Raw genomic sequence first — 11,694 nt, forward strand, 5'->3', positions numbered from 1 at the left:
AGGCGTTTGTTTCATTTAAAACTTAGAACGCTTGATGATGAAATATCGAATTGAAGGTTTCAATAGTCTAATATGGAGCAGTTTATTATATTATATTATTCCTTTTATAATTGGATCTGTCACAGTGGAACTACTAATAATGTATCTCCGTATACTCCAACACGACTCTTTGATTCAACCATCTGTATAACATCGTTAAAACCTCAAACTCCAGCGAGACCATTCACAACCAAGGTTTCAAGTACCCGAGCACGAAAATGGCAGAAAGAAAAAAAGCTTCGATCTCCGGGATCAAAGTAGAATAACTCTTTCAAACCAAAGGAGACAAACACGAAACGCTGCTCAATGGAAGCACCCGGGCCGGAGAGGCGTGTAATTAGCATTCCCGTATGAAATTGATTCAGCCTTTAACGCAACGACAGGATACGCTTGAGCACGGAGGGAGCCAGCGTTTTCTAAATAGCTTTGAAGCTTACCGCGCCGGGTGACCTTTCATGTCGTCGCCCGCGGGTCCGCGGGGCAAGATTTTTGATAGCCGGCTGAATGGTGGAAGCCAACCCGTCGCGATTAATGCACTGTCTTCCGCGTGGGCGGGACGCGAAATCTCCGAAATGCATGTCGCGTTAATAGGGCCGGCGGTGTATTAACGCCGAGCGGAATTATCATCTCGTTGAAAAAGCGAGTGCAGGCCGAGGCGGGCGGACCTCCGGGTTCCGTTCGTCGCGTGCTCCGCGAAAGGAATTCATGGCCGTAAGGCAGAAGAAAGGCTGGAGGGAACGGGGTAGAACGGGCAGGGGGAGGGAGAAGCGGTTCAAAAGTCGGAAGTTAATCCATGTAAATCTAAATTAAGTCCCGCGAGTGCGAGAGTCGCTCGTATACCACCGGCCGGATAATTAGCTTCCCTGCAAATCCAACTAATCTGCGCTGCGATCCGCATAGGAACGGCCTCGGAATTTGACCATGCCGAACTTGTTCCGCCTTTTCCGCTTTTATTATACGTAACACGCGGGTCGCGCCCTACTCGCCACGATTTTTTCTCCCCACTCCTCGTTTTCCGCACACAGTTCTTGCTCCCGGAGGCAATTGAGTCGTAAACGATCGCCTAGTTTGGCGTAATGGCCGAACGATCCTCGTGCCTAACCCGTTCCCGCGAGCCGGGGATTTTTTCGCAGGTTTTTGCGCGCCTCATAAGCGCGGAACGTTTCATTAAAGTGTTTCCGTAAATGAACGATTAAGGATCGTTACGTGTTTGCTGGGCTTCTTGCGGTCTTGGACTTTCGACTACGATAGACTGGTTCGCCTGAATATTGATGACTCGCGAATGAAACCTATTAATCGCTTTCAAATACGACTACACGTAATCGATCACTCGCACTCGAATGTTTTCTATTAGAAATATTCAATATTACCCCATGAAATGTAAACAGTCTCTGGATATAAGCAAACATACATAACTTCGCTATAACCAATCAAGCGCTGACAATCATCCCTCGTACACAAAGGATTAACCAACACTAGACTTCCAGCGAAGCATTCCCCGACTGCAAAATCTGCACGATGACGATCGCACTCTAGCTCGGAGCGAAACGTCAAGGGGTCGCTTTGAAGCCCATAATGGGCCGTTAAAATCGCATCCGGTCTAGGTGTGATGCGTTATTGGACAAGCCCGAGCAGTGGGGTGAAGCAGTAAATTTTCGGTCGCAGTTTCAGGAACTATTCAAACGGACTATCAACCGTGTTCGCAGCTATTAACTGGCCTGGTAGTAATGAGAAACGTCTGGAGACAGTCTGGCAAGGTAAGAGAATGACGGGTTCGGAAGGACACGGGGCCAGGTCGGCAGTAACTAAAGCCATTAATCGCCCGCCATATTGCCCACCTCGTCTAGTCATCCCTTCCTGACTCTTCCGCCAGCGGGGCTCAGGCGCCGTTACGTTCGCAGTCGGGACACTCATCCCCCCATCCCGTCAACCCTCCCACGGAACCCACCCCCTTTTCTAGCCCGGGCCACCTTCTTTAACGTTCCTCTTTCCACATCGAGTAGCACGGCCATGGGCCTCGAGCTCGTCAAGTCGCCAACTTGGAAATTGCTTTCCTCATTTATAACCGGGCCAGTGTCTGACCGTCGCGTCGTTCGCGCACCCCGTCCAGCCCCTCACTCCGTTTTCTGCGATCTCACCCTGCGAACCCCATACCAACGATTTCCTTCTTCGAACTTCTTCCTCCCGCGGCCCGTGTTTCATTCATACCCTCCTTCTCTCGCGGACTTCCTCGTACCGGGGGGCTATCGACCCCGTGATCTACTGGGTGGCGCGAATCGACGGCCACGAATTATTTTTACTTAAACTATAGCGGACGCTAAGTTTGCTTCTATTTGCATTTGAATTCTTCAGGCGATTTGTAGTTTCAAGGACTGTCTTTGTGGACGATTGCTGAGGCAAATGTAGCAACTCTATATTTCAGGAACTAAGATTGAATTTTCTTTTCTTTTTAGTGTATCATATTTATTTTGTTGAAATATGTCGAATTGCACTATCAGCAGTATTTACTTGAAACATTTCTTTTTATTTTGTAAACAAGTGGAAGATTACTTATTTGTGAACCTTTAGGCAGATTTATTATTCAACGAATGATCACAGTTTTCTGTTCCACTTAGTTTCAGTGAAAATTAAATTAATGAATGTAACGCTCCTCTTGGCACACCCTGTATACAGGCCCCCGTTCTCTTCCGCCTCCACCGCCATCTCCTTCACCCTGACGTGAGTCGGCCGATTTTTCGTGACGTATCCATCTTAAACCCTTGACGGAGGAGGGATCGGCAAGCGGGTGAAATATCGCCGTGCTTTGATGCGCCGAAATTAACTGCCGGTTAATAGACTTTCCGGTCACGAGAAACATTTCTCCCGGGTATTTACCTCTTTACGGTTTTCATCGCTTATTCCGGGGCGTTCGCGTTGGATCATGGAATCAACCGAGACCGGCCGTCGTTCGTTCGTTCGATCGTTGGTTCGTTCCGACGGAACGCCCGGCGAATTGTTCTCAGGTCTGACCGACGGATACTCGGATTTCGGTGGAGCCACCGCGTACCAACGCGAGGAAAGATTAGTTTGCTTCGAGCGTGTTTCGTGTGCATCCCGCGATTATCTAAAGTGTCGTGTCTACGTAATGGACTTAGGTTAACTCGGTAAACAGGATTAAGATTTCAAGTGGCCCGATATGATCTTTCCTTAAGAACTCAATTACACCGGGCTCTTAAGATCGCTCTCGCATGGCAAAGAGGATTCGTATAAGGTAACTACACGGGACTCTAATTATTTCAGTATAAAAATGACACGCTTTCTAGAGCAATCACTTAATTATAGCGCACTACAGAAAACATTTGACTTTTAAACCGATCAATCCATCCGCCATGTTTATCTTAGTCGGAATTATCAGACTAATAAATTAACGAAATATGCGCACATTAATCATTCCGAGACTAAATTTATTCCATACAATTTTCATAATACTTCACCTTATTTTCTACAATCAGAAAAGGTTAAGACCCCTTGCCGACCCAGCGTGCGCGAAAAAAGGGAAACTGATCACGTTAGGCTTTCCATCATCTTTCACATTAAGATATTCCGTAAGTTATGAAATATTGTCACCGTTAGAGCCGCAGCTCGCGTGTACCTTGCGCCGGGCGTATAATTCAGCCGCGGAATATCACTTAGCATAATAAATCTTATCCGGCGGTATCTAACGGTAGCAGAAATTTTAATCTGCGGCCATCTTAATCGCGGGTGTGGCGGAGGCGCGTAATCAGCTCTTTAATTCCTGTAAAATCAGGGATAACGAGCAGCCCCGTTCGTTTTCACGTCGGCCGCTGTCTCCCTCGCTCCCGCCGCTGAAGCCCTACCGGCGTTTCTTTCCCTCCTTTTGTCAGCTTTCAGACCCTAACTCACCGTCACGTTCACGGATATATAGAGGCGATCGTTACGCCGAAAGATCATCAATCACTACCGCGTCGGTTTAACTCGGCTACACGCAAAAGAGCCAGCTCGTGCACGCCGCGATCCACTTTCTTTTTTACACTCGGTTACGTCAACATGAGAAAAAAATATAGACGGGGAGCTGAGCAAGGGAGGGAGAGTGTGTGTGGAGGGAGCGTTCGGATGCAACGGGAATCGACATGGCGGCCGAGACAGAATGCAAAATTTCTGGTTACCAGCTTTTCGGAACACAGTTCAGCAAAAAACGTTACTTTTCACTAGCATGAAGTTTATATTGTTTTATAGTAAAATCTTATAGTTACCATATTAATTTACGATGATCTCTCGTGTAATCCCCTATTCTGAAATATCGCATCAAACACATAAAACTTGAACACGATCTTAAATACACAAACATTCACTAAAGAGAACCAAAGAACTAGCAGACCTGCCAGAAACCCAAAAAACTCCAGCAAGACGCAATCAAACTCATACAGACTTCCCCAAACCGAGCCATCCGAAACAAAAGTAAACCAGACCACCGAAAAATCACTCGAAGGAAAATCGCGAGACGTCTCGTCAACGGATACACCAGCGGATAGTAACCGCGAGGACCATCAGCGTTCAACCGTTCCCGTGTGTTCGTGCGGCATACGAGGAGGCAGCGACGACGTGTCTCTATAGGCGATGACAAAAGGCGAAATATGGGTTGGATCATCCGAATGTTCCGGGCTCGGCTCTACATGCTCCCCCACTTTTTACCGGTAATCTCGGCCCGTGCCTTCCGTAATAAATATAAAAGTATGCGCCAGGCCGGGGCAGGGGGTGGGCTCGGATAGCTGATAGTAACACGACTGTTGCCTTGTCAGAAAAGACCGGATGGCGACGAGCGGGGGTGGACAGGGCGCCAGTATATTATTTGGCGGGCCTCCAGCCGGCCGCGAGGCTCACTTCGTGCTTTTCATCTTAGGCATAGTTTTTTCGTTTTTCTTTTCCCCGCGCGCGCGCGCGCGCGAGCGAGCGAGCTTTTTTATTTTCTTTTAATACGTCGAACAAAAGGGGGCAGGCCCGACGCTCCAACCGGCAGCCAGGTGAACGACGGCGGTGGTATCGATGACGGGCCGGGGAACGCCGGCCGTGTTTCTGTTCTCTTGATTTTAGCATTTTTTTCTCCGCGTACGTTGATTTGACAGTTTTTTTTCGCCCGCAGTCCGCGGCCATTGTGGCGCGGGACCGGCTGAAAAGCCTCAATGCCGGGGAATAAAGGGCTTACTGAACGCTGCCCGAGGAAAAGGATGTTCCACGATTCCCTGATATCACGAGTGCTCCTCTATGCGGGCTTCTTCCTCTTTTTTCCCCCACCCCGCACACCCCTTTCGTTTTTTACTTTAGAATTTAAACCTCCGCTCGCAAGACGAACGGATCTCCTGGAACAGTCCGCGATTGACGTCGCTGACGGTGATTACGGTTCGCGAAACGACTGCAGGGGCCGTTTGTCGGCGGACGTTTCGCGGTGGCGAGCTAAATATTCGATTAATGTGTCGTCTATGATGTTTGTAGGGTATTATGCATTCTTGTGAGATAATGAGCTGCAGTGGGAATGACTGATAGGCGGTGGTTTTTCGAGGTTTATGAATTAGAAAGTGGGAATGTCATTCTGATAGATATCTTTGATTTATAAGTTATCTTCGAATGGCATGTGCGCGTTATTTCTGCTCCTCCTTGCACTAGGAGGAGCTGTGAAATATAATTTGTAGTCGGTCCGATCGTACTGTAGAAGAAATCATAGAAAAATAGGATTCGAATCGATAATTCTTTTCAACCGAGCGCGCTCGACCAGCGAGATATTCACGTATGATACATTTCTGTCAGATAAGCGATTACTCGGCTACCGCACGTTCGCAGGTACCCGTGCCGGCTCGAGGTGCCCGGCTCTACACAGATTTCTCGGTTCGATCGTTAAATGTACATCATTTAGATAAGCATCAACGTATCATAAATATAAGCCAGGCGAATCGTAACTTATAGCTTATTAAACATGATTTACCACAAAGTGAGCACAGCGTGCGATAAGCAGCGGATAACAAACGCGCGGATCCTAGCCGCCGCGAGCAACCCAATAAAAAAACTAAATTATCCAACTTCCTGATCCACCAAAAAATAATCAACCGAACATATATTGAAATTACAATATGCATCCACTAATCTAACACAAAATCACCTTCAATAGAATTACTCGCACAAAGTCTAATATAGAATTTCTAATTTCCTTATGTCCAACATAAACATTAATTCAAATATCTATTCTACCATCAAACAACACGATCGTTCCACAAAATCAACCATCCCTCACAATTCAATACTGTCCATTGAACCATTTAAACCAACACGACCATTAGAATTTCCAAACCCACTGCGGAACACGAGGAATGGTTAATGGGAAACGGTAGCTTTCGAGGGTGAAACGGGAAACAGCGACGGAACGTTCGGTGTCGGCTGTTCCGGCCGAAAAATGGTAAACGATAGGCCACCGATCCGTTTCCTGGTCCGCGAAAGGCATACGAAGAGGCTAATGCATCATCGGGGCTACCTTCCGCACGCTTGCACCGGGAGCACGGTGCGGGACGAGTGCGTGCCGTGGCTGCATATAAGCGGCGCATTGATAGACCGCCGCGCCGCATGACTCCCCATTGGCGAACGCTTAGAGAGCGCATAGGCCCCGGTGCACCGTGGGAACTGGAGCACTCTGCATACACACGGCCAGAGAATGGCTCGGCTGCGCCGCGCGCGACTGTGCGCGGCCCTCTAAACACGACCGAGACAACGACGAAGAGGAGGATCCGAGCGACGCGACGCGACGCGACGCGTTTCTGCAGCACGAGGCAACCGGGATCCTCTCTATAAATCAACGGGGCCCAAGCAGTTTCTCTCCGCGCGGGAGGTGGAACAATATCCTCTCCTAAGGTCTTTGCCTACCGTGCGCCTACCGGTACCCGCTCGTGCTACCTGCAATAGAGGAGAACTCCGCGGGTACCGTCGCGATTAAATACAAATAGAAACAACTGGTGGCTCCTGCGCGCGATTTCGATCGGTAATCTCGACGCGGATCGATTAGCAGGTGCTCTACTTTGTTTGGTCAGGAGATTGGGTGTCCTTATAGGTCCTTGATGTTTGGAGGACTGGACGTGTGAATGTAACAGTTTTGTTGACTTTCGAAGCTTCAATGAGGATCGTTACTTAACTTAGATCTGAGGGATTTTCTATTGAGATTTTGTATTCGTAGAAACTGGTTTCATCAAAATCGCTTCGGAGATACAGGTACCACAGATGGATATTCTAAATTAGGGGATCGCTGCAACCGAAACATCAAACTCCACAGTTCACAAATCCCTAAATCGCAAACCTAGTCATTCTCATCGTCGACAACACAACAACTCATACAACAGAAGATCGAAGACGACCAATCTCCAATCCATAATTCTCCAAAACCGTCGGAGGAACGCGTCGATCCCGTCCGCCGTCTCTGCATCCGGGCCTATCTAAGAATCGATTTCATTAAGAACGTCCGCAAAAGCGTTCCGAAACCCGTGACCAAGATTCGATCGGCTGATCCAAGAATTCGCGTTGCGGGTCTCGTTAGCGCAGCCGAGCCGAGCGGAGCCGGACACGCGGCCCGGCTCGGCGCGCGGGGTGGCGCGGTGCGCGCACTTATCGGGCGCACGTCGGCGGTGCCGGGTAAACGGTTGAACGCCGGTGCAACGGACAGTTCCACACACATCGGTGTCGGAACTGTCTACTCCCGGTTTCGTCGGCGGCCCGATATATCCTCTTTTCTGCCCCTCAACCCCCGGCCGGCGGCATGACCCCTACTCACCAGTCCAAGGGGGCAACAGGATTTTTTCGCGCGGCTCGCCGCCTCCAGCGGCATTATTAATGACCGCGGAAACCGCGTCAAAGATCTCACGAGCGCGCGCGCTCTCCCTTCGAGCGGGCTAGCGAGCTAGCGAGCCGAGCGTGATCCGCGTGTGTACGATACGCATTTTTTTTTCGCTGTCTCGTTGTGCAGCATGGCCGCCGCGTGATGAATGGCGGCTGAACCCGGAGAGTAGGAATGTTCTTGTCCCTCCGCGGCGTAGAATCGGCGAGATCCGCGGATGAGCTACTAGACGCATCGTGATTTAACGCGGTCCGGCGCGTATGACGTGCCATTGTGATTTAGGTGCTTAGATATTAACAGCTCCGCCGGCGTCGCCACCGACGCGGCACCCGATAGAACGGCCAGAGGGGATCCACTATTTCGCTGGGAATTTTCAGCAGGAATAGCTGATACGACGGTACGAAAGACTGCATCGCAAGCAGCGTCCGTCACGCGTTCGATTCGCCTCGATGGAATCGCGTTATTAATGGGGAATTGATATATCTGACCGCGATCTTTACTCCAGCCTCCGCGTTTAGTCGCGTCGCTGGAACTGCCGGCGTCTGAGCTACGATCACCGCGGTTAAATGCCCGATTGTCGGAACGGCTTCGATGCTATCGATTAACAGTGCTTTCGAATTGTTTCGGTTGCGGTGTGGATGCTTTGCGACTCGGGTTATCCATTTTTCTATAGATTTATAGGGCAGCAGTGAATACTCAGAGTTGAAACATTCAGTCTTACTGTTTTATTAAAATGTTCGAGACTTTGCAGCAATGAAAGAGCAATTTTAAATCTTTGGGTTATTGCGTATGTATGATGTAATCGCTTACTTTGGAATTAATACAGTTGCAGAAGCTTTAGAACCTTTTTAGGGGGCACTGAACAGAAAGGAATGCTTTATCTTCGATACCCTGTCTTTTTAGCATTGCCATTTTCCTATATGGCAGTAGAAAATGTTTCCAATTACATTTGTGATTTCTTCAACGCAGCGACATCAGCCGCAAGATCGGACACTTTCTTCCTCAATTCACGGACCTGCTCGTTCAAGCTGCCAACTTCATACCGCAACGTGTCTGAAGCACCTATCTTGCGATCGACGCATTTATTTAAGATTGCATCGTCGTCTTCTGCCCCCAACTCGTGAGCTTGACACTCTTCGATCAACAAATCACTGATACTCCAGTCCTTGATGAAGCGAATGTGATGGGTACCTAAGTACCAAGTCATCGCCGAACGACACCGATAGGACCACGGGTTCCCTGCGATCAAGATCCTCCTCAGTTTCTTCAGCTTCCTCAGCATGTCCGGCGATAGACATGCGTTCAGCTCGTTGTAAGCTATGTCCCAAGTATGCAGCTCCGGCAGGAGATCATAAATTGCCGGGTCTATGTCGACAATACTGTTCCGCCAGAGAATCAACGCCTTCAAATTCGATAATCCTCGGATCCACGAGGCGTCGATCCTACGGATTTTATTGTTCACTAAACCAAGCGTCTGCAGCTTTGTCAGGTTGCGGAAGGCGTCAGGCTGTATCTCTTCTACTCCGCAGCCGGTTATGTTCAGTTCGAGCAATGAATTGGAATACTGTCTGAACGCATCTGTCTTTATTACGCTGATGTTTGAATTTATTATGTTGATACCCTTTGCAGTGGGCGGTACCTGTAACTGTTTATTTGAAGATTTTCAGATTTGCAGATTTGCAGATTTAAAGATTTACAGATTTAAAGATTTAAAGATTTAAATATTTAAAGATTTGAAAATCTGAAAGTTCGAAAATTTGAAAATTTGGATATTTGGAGATTTGAAAATTTAAAAATCTGAAGGTTTGAAGATTCGAAGATTTAAAGATTTGCAGATTTGAATGTTAGAAGATTTGAAGGTTTTAAAAATTTGAAAATTTGAAAATTTGAAGATTCGAAGATTCGAAGATTCGAAGATTCGAAGATTCGTATATTCGAAGATTCGAAGAATACAAGATTTGGAGGATTGAAGATTTGAAGATTTGAAAATTTGAAAGTTTGAAAACAACACGAAAACTCACATCATCCAAGCCATTCAGTCCTTCGCACTGATAATAGTCTTGTCGGCCACCTAATCCTGGTTGACAGGTCGCGATGCAAGAGGCCAGGAGGGCCGCGAACGCTATCGATCCGAGCAATGCTCTCATCTTGCTCAAAATTTGAACAGCGACTACGCCTCGCAACCGCGGAGCCGCCGGCTTTTATACTGATTCGTATCGACTGCCGAGAGGACGTTAATGTCACGGCCGCCGTCAAGGAAAATATAATGCGGGGAAGCACTGCCGATGAAAAAAAAACAAATCCGTGTCGTGGTGAGACACACAGTGCAACGCGCGGTGCATAGCAAACACAAACGTAATAAAACGGTTGTGCCGCGAATGGCCGGCCAGAGACTTAGACTCTGGTTTGCCTTGCTGAATTTTATCTGAAATTCAACCGGGCGACGAGGAATCGAAGCTTCCACGAAACGGCCTCGAAGTGCAACACGCTGATTTTACAAATGCATATATTCCACGGACCTTCAAGCGCGATTTCAGAAGAACGAAACGTCAAAGAATATCTTCTTTGTGAAAAGAACGTCTATACGAACACCTGAAGATGTTTTATTTAAAAAAAAATGTATAGATTAGAGACGACAAAAAATAAAAGAATCATTAAAGGACGCGCTGATTAAAATAAACGTAAAATTTTAATCACGGGGCGTCAATTTCTATTATAACAATTATTTCAATTAAATACAGCAACAAGTAAAAAATCTTTTTCGCTTGAAATGCTTTACGTACGAAGTATAAAGTCTTAAGCATTTATTCATTATTTTCTTCATTAGAAAGCAAACTTACATAGTGAATCAAACATTTCTAAGCAAATTGTTCTGTATGTTTAACACGTTGAATGCCATGGGGTCACCGGTGACCCCCAACCAAATCGAGTTACTACAGTTCACTGAATTAAACAATGATTATTTGAAAACATTTCTATATTATAAATAATGCTACTTAATTTCGTAAAATTTAGGTAGAAGAACCTGCAACACTAACAATGCGATTCAATCAAATGATTTAATATTATATTCGTTCCATTTCAAGTATTTTATACCATGAAATCGCGCGGCATTCGTGTTAATAAGTTCGCTAGAATTTCAAAGTTTGCCGACACGAGGTTGTTTGCGTTGAATGTATCGCTGAAGCGGCTGAAAAACACGTCGACGTATCTCGTACATCAGTGTCCATTTCCATCCGAAGAAGTCTTCGATTCTGAGAAGCTCGATTATTGGCAGCACGCACGCGACTCCTCGGACGTTCAACGCTGAATGGCCGGCCGATCGCAAGAACGTGAACGAGTCTGATTAAATAATTAGGATTCCCCGTCCGTTCCTGCTACTCGCTCGTGTCACCGATGCTAATGCCTCGTAGACTACGCGAAACCGGTTCCGTCGCGCGAGCGACACAAAATTGATCGCGATACCTGCAATTTGACGCCGCATGGGAAACTCCCACTTCCACGGGCACCCTTTCCGCACGTATTGAATCGTTCCTGGACAATAAGTGTACGATTTCATGCTAATAACGCTCGTCACGCCTGTCTCGCGTGGCTCTGACAGTTAATGACCAGGCGCGATTGTGTTTGCCGATACACGTGATGACAGACCTCGCCGATTGCTGGTCATTCGGGAAGATAGAAAAGAATTCTTCGACTATTTAATAACAATATTAATTACTATTTATTTCACTTCGATACTTAATTACTTTATCGACTTCAAGAAGGAACTGAAAGAAACACTTCATGAT

At 47.2% G+C, this 11,694-nt stretch overlaps 1 protein-coding gene across 1 annotated transcript; it reads right to left on the reverse strand.

The window, feature by feature from the left end:
* Positions 1-8,608: 8,608 nt before the first annotated feature.
* Positions 8,609-10,101, reverse strand: LOC116432727 (uncharacterized). Its single transcript, XM_031989987.2, has 2 exons — positions 9,928-10,101; positions 8,609-9,551 (listed from the first exon to the last, which is right to left on the reverse strand). Exons 1-2 carry the CDS (start codon positions 10,051-10,053, stop codon positions 8,850-8,852), a joined length of 828 nt encoding a protein of 275 aa, XP_031845847.1. The 5' UTR covers positions 10,054-10,101; the 3' UTR covers positions 8,609-8,849.
* Between the last annotated feature and the right edge of the window lie 1,593 nt (positions 10,102-11,694).

Source organism: Nomia melanderi, chromosome 9 (assembly GCF_051020985.1).
Source record: "Nomia melanderi isolate GNS246 chromosome 9, iyNomMela1, whole genome shotgun sequence".
NCBI classification, from domain to species: domain Eukaryota; kingdom Metazoa; phylum Arthropoda; class Insecta; order Hymenoptera; family Halictidae; genus Nomia; species Nomia melanderi.